Source organism: Poecilia reticulata, chromosome 18 (genome assembly GCF_904066995.2).
Source record: "Poecilia reticulata chromosome 18, P_reticulata-male-v2, whole genome shotgun sequence".
NCBI classification, from domain to species: Eukaryota; Metazoa; Chordata; class Actinopteri; order Cyprinodontiformes; family Poeciliidae; genus Poecilia; species Poecilia reticulata.
This window is the reverse complement of record NC_088847.1, coordinates 10,958,960-10,967,086: the sequence shown is the minus strand read 5'-3', so window position 1 is coordinate 10,967,086 and position 8,127 is coordinate 10,958,960. Positions and strand designations below refer to the sequence as shown.

Sequence of the window (8,127 nt, the reverse complement as noted above, 5' to 3'; positions counted from 1 at the left end):
TTCTCCAATGACTTCTTATTTACACAAATATTGATATTATGAATAATCTTAATACATTCTCAAGAAAAAAAAACAGTTTTAACTGTTTAAATTTAATGTTTGTGGCTTGTAGCGCTGTTATCAAATTTTATTTACATGCATGTAATTTATTTTTTAGCTTTCTCGGCTAGTTTAGAGCTTGGTAAAAAAAAAATTACCATTAATTCTGTTGTTCAAATGTAATGCAAGTTGGTAATTTTGAGTTGGATTTCTGCTAGTGACATGTTTTAAGAAACCAGTTGACTGAGAAAAGTTAAAATAAAGATTAGCTTATCTTAGCTTGACGTACTATATTTGGTGAATAAGTTAACTTTAATATATTATTGATATTCAGCACATTGGTCTGTTTTGCTATGAACTATTTGACAAATTAAAACATAACTAAATCATTCACACATTAACAAAATATTTTTAAAATGAGGAAGACGTATTAGACCTTCAGTGTCATTATATTAGCATCTTGTTGGTGTATTAAGTTTGTTTTTCCCCAACCAGAAACTTATCGTTTTGTATTTTTTTAAAAAAGAGGAAACTTCTAGAAGCTTTGGGTTTAACATTAAATGTAGCCCAGTTCTACTCCCTGTTTGTAAAAATGAGCATTTCAGAAAAAATCTCATTAGAATTAATAATGGCATTAATTCTTTTTTTAAAGGGTTTTGTTGGCTTCTAGCAGCCTTTACTTGAACGTAGGTTGTCAGGAAAGAGGTGGAAGACATGCAGCAAATGTTGCCAGGCCGGGAATTGAACCTGCAACCACCAGCATGAGGACTAAGGCCTCAGTACATGGGTTGTGCTTTGCCCCTGCAGCACCCAAGGAACATTAATTCTTAGAGCAATTAACAAACCAGAAAACTTGTATGTATTTATAAATATTCAATTTACAATTCAATCAGATCGTTCAAAGGAATTTTTTTTCCTAAAATATGACAAATGTGATTCACAACCGAGCAACAATCTGTGACACAGTTTAGTAAAGTGTCAGAAAAGATGAAGCGTCTTAAATACCCAAATTGTTCCCTTTTTTTTGTAATAGTATACGCTACAAAGGGTCTTGAAGTGACATGAGAAAACTGTCATAAATACTTCATTTTGTGCACAAAACGCACATCAAGCTGGTGATTTGCATTGTAAACTTGGGAAATCATCTCAATACCTCATTTAAATTATTAAATTATTTCCTTTTCTCTTGATTCCTATTGCAGACAATTCAATCCAGAACTTGAAAATGAATTGGCTGTTCACAGCACAGATACATTAGAGTACTACACAGACTAGCTTGCAGCGCTCCCATTCATGGTTTCTTTTCTCACCTTCCCCTCTAAGTGGATCACTCAGCCTGCCCTCTCTTACAAAATCAACCCGCCTTTAATTGAGTCCTTATCCCTCTCCTCCTCCCCGTCCACCTTCCAGTCTCTGCCACAGCCACTTCTCCCGCCTCCTCCATGGCTCATCGCCACGTCTTCTTCACCGGTCCCGTTTCAAAGGGAGTCGCTGACTTCCGATCCTCCGAGCTGCGCATCGTTTGAGCTCATCACAGCCTCGCTTTCCTCGGTTCAGAGGTGGCGCAGAGGTCATGAGGTCACAGCGTTCCCCACGGCGTGGATTTGAATTTGTGCTGTCTGTGATAACTGTCCAACTCATCGCAGGTGAGTCCTGAAGATGTCTGGGTGATGACTCTGGGTAAATGACGCATTTCGATGCTGATTAAACTTTAACATCTTCATTAAATGCCCCCTCTCCCCCTTGCTAAACGATGGTTCCTTTTTTTTTTGGCATTTTTGTCAAATGTTGCATCATGTTACGTTTTGTGGCACGTTGGTGCAGTTTGAAGTTGTGACAGTTGGACTTAAGGGTTCAGTTAGCACCTATGTGACTGGGCTATTTCTGTGTCTGCGTTTCGTGCAAACCTCTCAGGGTCGACTGGGTTAGTCTGCTACACCGCTGTGGAATCGCTGGACTTAGGTTGCCTCCTGCGGTGGGATTGTCCCCATGCCAGTCCTAATATCACCTACACGGTGCAGACAAAGACTCAGGGGTAAGTCCTAATCTCCCGTGTGTGTGTGGGAGGCCAGAAAATCGACTCCTGACTCAGTTACTGCATAAATATGTACTCTTGGTAGCAGTTATTCCAAACATTTCAAATATTGGCAGAAAATGTCATAATTTCAACACTTGGTTTTATTGTATAAAACTTGTATGAAACTCCAACAGTGGTGCAGGTCCGATTAAAAAAAAAAAAAAAAAAAAAGTAAATGACACAAGAAGGGAAGTAAAGGCCTTCCAAAACTAGCTAGTATTTATGTTGCAGATGTTCAGCGGGTTTTTTTTTTCCGTTTTTTTTTCTTTTCAAAATATGCGGTGTGCATTTATTGGATATGTATAAACCGCCTTTCCACTTCTACAGACAGAATAATTCCGTTATCTCAATCAAACTTAGACATGTAGATATTATTAATTTCATGCTGTGCTTAACAGCAAAGAGAGAAACTGTTAAAGTACAACTCAAAACCACGTCTTTCTCGCTCTGTATCAGCGCAGCTTCTGTATGGCTAGATCGCTGTAACTGTCTTTTACTCTGCAGTTGTGGAGTTACAATGTCTGGGTTCATGAGCGCCCCCAGTGAGAACTGCCTGCCTCACCTCGAGTCTGTTCTCTGCCGTTTCTGATGGCTCCTCAGCACACGAAACACGTTACACACACAGTTGGTGACAATAAAAACACAGTACATTAAATACATAAGCTAAATTATGGAAAATCAGTTCATACATTAAATGTTTTTAACCATTTTATTGGCGACGTACAGACAGGAGGAGCATGCTCTCATAGAATGGCAACCGGTGCAGTTAACGAGAGGTTGCGCAATCCCAGGTGAGGCTCAGCTCACTGCTGCCTCACCGGCTTCGCTTCCAACCATTTGAATGGGAAAATGCGAAAAATCTGTAATTTTGAAGAAAAAAAAAATCCGATTTGGTTAAATTAAATGAAAAACAGGTACTTTTTAGTACAAACCACAGGGTGAAAATATCTTTATAACTGATTTTATTATTATATATTATTTTTCCATGATGACAGGTGAGGACCTGCCTCCCCTGACCGCACGTCACTGATATCTACAATTGTTTTTCTTTTATTTTTGCTTAGCTAAAATCTGATAATACGAAGAGCTATCGATCATTTCACTTTCATGAGTGTTTTTCTTTTTTCCCCATACGCACAATATTTATAAAACCCCTATTTCAGCTGCTGACCCTTGGGACCTATATTCTTCTATTGAAAAACCTTTTTAAAAAGTAAAGCCAGAGGGAGCAGCAGAAGAGGAAAAAGCTGTTATTATGCATCTGAGATGTTGAGTTTGTGCGCTGCAGGGATCCCTGGCAGGACGTCCCGTGGTGCGTTTGGATCTCCTCCCGGAGCTGCGACGTCTCCCAGGTCTTTTCAGACTTTGAGCTCTACAACATGATTCGCCTTGGAGTCCACCTCAGCCCCAGCTCCATTGTGTGGAATAAGCCACACAAGTTTGACTACAGCGACTTCAGTCAGTGGCTTATCTATGCTGTTGTAAACTCAAGCCAAAAATACAATATGCAATGTTTCATTTTTCTAGCTGTTTTGAGGTGCAAATAAATGAATCATTCCTGCTCTCTCTTTTCCGCCCGCAGCCTTCAGCCCTCCGTCTGTCTCAGTCTCTTTGAACAACGACAGCCTGTCTGTGAATGTGCAGTTCCCCTGCGCTACCAGCAGGGGGTGCTCTCGTGACGTGTGCTGTCCCATCTCGACGCTGATAGACCCCTGGACCACCGTCACCGTGTTCAATGAGCTCAACCGCTCTGACAACCAGGTCTGACAGTGCAAATGTAAAAATATTTTCTGTTAAATGAAGATTATTATTATTATTATTATTATTATTATTATTATTATTATTATTATCATTATTATTATTAATATAGATGTAGCTGGTTGAATAATTAAAATCAATACGTTCTGTCACGGGTGGCCCTTTGAGGACATTCATGATCTTGACATGAACGAAAATGAATTTGACACATCTGATCTAGAAAATCCAAAACCGTCTGATACCGTAACAATAAAGTGTTAATCAGATTATACTTTCGGTATTGCATTCGTTAAAAAAATTAACATAGATCTTTTACTCGATACAAAAGGTCTCAAAACTTGCACAGCTTTTGATGCAGGTCCGTTTTCTTGTTTGTGTGTAACAGAGCCGCACGGTTTGGACTCAGGAAGTGGTTTCCGTTGTTGAGTTCTCGGGTTTGTCTCCGGGTCAGAACTACTGTGCCGAGGCCAACTTCTCCTTCCCGACCTTCTCCATGGCTGCTTCCCCCAAATCCGCTCCGGGGTGTGTTGAAACTGGCTCCAGATCAGGTCAGGAGGAGTCAGGAAATCACTGAAACTGCCTGGATCTTCAGAGGGAGATGCATTTAGTTCTCTCTGACTGAGAGGCCAGAGAAGGTCTCACATGGCGAACCAGTTCAATCGAACCAGATGTTGAACCTATAGAGCCAATCTGATCTCCTGCTGATGTTTAATGCGTCATCAGTCCTTCAGCTTTGTTTGTTGTTTTGTTGTTTTTGCGTCTGCAGGGATGCTGCCAATGCTGTGTCTTGGAACTGGTCTGTCCTTTGTGTTCCTTCTGTTGTTTCTCATGGTGTTTCTGCGAAAACCCAGACGGGACCGACCGGCCCCGGACAATCCACCCAAGGCCCTGGTAGGATTTTCTCCAACCTCACCCCAGCGTTCAGCCAACAAACGATTGTGTTCTTAGCTTTTCTTCTTGCTTTAGGCAACTTCTCAGGACGTGGAGTCTTTGGCTCCCCCCGTCTGTGACCCTTGTGACATCCACCTGGAGCTATTAGAAGGCCACGGCTCCGTCGACTGGAACGTAGAAAACAAAAGCTCAAGCCACCTTGTGCATCATGATACCAGCAGGGGTATGGTATGTTGTCAGAATGGAGGACAGAGGCAGAAAAAAGGCTTGGACTCTGGTGTAAGGAATCCCACTTTGTCCCACTTCTATGTGGAGACGTCAGACAAAAACTGAAACGCCGTGACATTTAAAAACGGTTTTCAGTAGGCTCGCTTCACACTGGATTAGGAACACCTCATGATCTCCCGGTCTCCCTACTTTGCCAGAAATGTTTTCCACAGCTGCTTTTTCTGTGGAAACTTCCTACAAAAGAGCGAGGTTCATGCACCGCCAGCATCAGGAGAAAACACAACCAGGATTTACCTGTCTAGTCTAGTTGCGCCCCCCACCACCCCCCTGCCCCCTCACTGTCTTCAAATCCAACAAAGCTGGTGTCAAAACGTTTGAGGGGTAAAACATTTTGCTTGTGCTGCTATCATTTTAAAGATTTTAGTAAAAAAAAGTTTCCAGAGGTCGTCATCAACATCTTCCAAAATCAAAAGCAGCACAAATGAAAATGTTTGCTGCACAAACGTAGCCGAGTTGTCAGATGTTGTAATTGTAAGCATGGATAGAAGGTTGACCTCTAATGACCTCTGATTACTGTTTTTTTATCAATATCTTTAGAGTGACAGCGGCACAAATGAACCAAAGCCAGCACAAACGTAGTACAAACATTTGACACCCATTTTGTCAGATTCGGGTGACGTGGGTCGGCTGGTTGACCTGTTTACCTTTAAACTTTCACTAATTTCTTCAAAGTAGAAGCAGCACAAACAAAACATTTTTGCTGTACAAAGGTAGATGAGTTGACTGACACTGATTTGAAGAAAGTTAGGGGGTTTGGTTGACCTTTTATGACTTCAGGGAACATTTATTAACATCTTTAAAATGATAGCAGCACAAACGACAAGTTTTGCTGCACAAACCTTTGACAGAAGGTGGGGGAGGAACTTCATTCAGGTTCAGGATTTTTATCAAAAGATAAGAGGATGCAGAATAGGGAGGTTTCTGTACAAAGTGCCTTCCTGAGTAAATCTCTTTTTTTTTTTTAAGAAGAAGAAGAAACTCTCCATTTTGGTGAACCAGCCTATGTACAATTTGGAGGTGTGTGTTCGCCTCTCCACATCTCATAACCCTATTCCTCCAGGAATGTGGAACGCAGAGTGCAAAATGAAGACTTTCTTGGTGACCTGTAGGTCTTCAGGATGGAAAATGACCCACACTTATACTGCCAAATCAGTTACAAAGTGGCCTGAGGACACAAAGTCAATGTCTGGAAGTGCTATAGGCCTTCAACCATTTGGTTTACTTTATCGCTGTGGCCCGGAAATACATCTGTAAATTCACTACTTGATGTGTTTCAGTGACAAGACTCTAGGTTCACTCTACTGTAGAAGCTGCATGAATATTTAAAACACAACTCCATGAGCAGAAAAGCTTTTAATCGAGACGGTCAACAATGACTCGTTTTACATATATAAACCAGATGAACGTCGCACTGATTTTACTTTAGTTCAGACTTGAGATTTGTTTGTTTCCAATATTTAAAGCACCTAAACCCATGTTTTTGTTACATGTTGCCTGTGATTAAACACATGTATGCCATGTTGGCAGAATTTGCTGTTGAGTGTTGCACTTTCTATCAAAACGGAGTTCTGAAAGAGCATTGTAATGTAAAGAATGATCTAAACCAGAGAGATTAATCAAGCACTAATCCAGAGCCGTTTTAAAACAGTTGTAAGAAGCAATTCATTGTTAAAGAGATGTATAAATAAGTTCAAACCCAGGAGGAAAGTCAAAAGAAAATGCACTCTTGGATGTTGCTGTTCGATGTAATTTCTCCGTTTGTGGAGAAATTTCAAAATGCCTCTGAAACAGACTGGTGATTTATTCCCAGTCGTTGTTGAATTTTGTTTTTCTGTCTTGACCGGATGTGTCAGGTCATGATGTGTTCCAGTTTGAGACCTTTTGGTCTATTTTGCGTTTCTAGTTTCTATTAAAGTTTATTGATGAGACACGTCTGGCAATTTGTTGTCCCCCCTCCCCCCAAGTTAATTTTAATCTTTATTTACCCATAGCATATCAAACATGGTTACCAATCAGAGCTGCGTCAGTATATTTATCTGTTTCTTGTGACTGGCAGTGCAGCAACAGGGAGACTTAACTGCTGGGGCAAAAATAATTTCTCTGTGTGTGTACATAATCACAGCTCGGTGAAGAATCTAAATCTGGTTGTGGTTTTTCTCTGTTCGCTCTCTGAGCTGAGACCCAGTTAAAGTCCAAAAGCATGACCACCTCAAAACAAGAAGCATGGACATGTTTAAACCCTCCTCCACTACATTTAGCAGCCAGAGAGATAACAAAGCAGACTTTTTCCATCATTTATTGTTTTAAAGACACGTCTGACTCACTGTTGCCCCCTGCATGAAAACAAAGAGCGTCTTGCCATCTCCGTTTTCTGTCTTCTGTTTTTGCTGGTGTTGCATTCTTTCCAGAACATTGAGGCTCTTTGTGGGTTTGGCCATCCAGAATTGTTTGAACACACAGACCTGGGGGGCCGACGTGGCAGAGTCAGTGGGATCGGGTTTTATTAATCCGCTCGGCGGGAAGGTCCGGATGATTGCATGAAGAGCTGGCTTGTTTCATCAACACCTGATTACACAACAGCCGAGATGTTCACCGTCAAGAAGCAGGACGCACATGCAATTTGCAATGAAGGCTCCGACCTGAACGGAAATTGCACTGATTCGTAGCGCTTTTGATTAGCATTAGCATGGCAGCATTTTGATAGTTTTAGTTAAGAATAGTTTACATTTGTTTCGAAACGGGGGTCATATTATAAAACTGTGGTTACCATCGGTCTATTTTCCTTTCTTGCTCTCTCATAAAACAATTTTCACACATTAAACTGTACACCTCTTGGTGAACATGATCCTTTCGTCAGATGCGAACGGGTAAACCTGTTAGCTGGCGCTGCTAATAGCAGTTAGCATGTCCCAGTGCTTTTCAAACTGGTAACCAGAGCAGGGTTAGGTTCTGTTTAGTCCCGTTAGGAGTTATGAACTGCATTTCTTTTTGGTGGTTTCTGTTTGTAGCAGAAACATTTTCTGCAGTTATTTGGTTTAGCAGGCATTTTCTAGCTAAAAGTGAAATATAGGAGT

At 41.1% G+C, this 8,127-nt stretch overlaps 1 protein-coding gene across 1 annotated transcript; it reads left to right on the top strand.

Moving 5' to 3' along the window:
• The first annotated feature begins 110 nt into the window (after positions 1-110).
• Positions 111-6,979, top strand: LOC103475963 (uncharacterized). The gene is made up of 7 exons (XM_008427967.3): positions 111-1,685; positions 1,954-2,074; positions 3,405-3,574; positions 3,699-3,877; positions 4,260-4,422; positions 4,641-4,765; positions 4,841-6,979. The coding sequence occupies exons 1-7, from the start codon at positions 1,613-1,615 to the stop codon at positions 5,096-5,098; spliced, it is 1,089 nt and encodes a 362-aa protein (XP_008426189.2). The 5' UTR covers positions 111-1,612; the 3' UTR covers positions 5,099-6,979.
• The last annotated feature ends 1,148 nt before the right edge of the window (positions 6,980-8,127 follow it).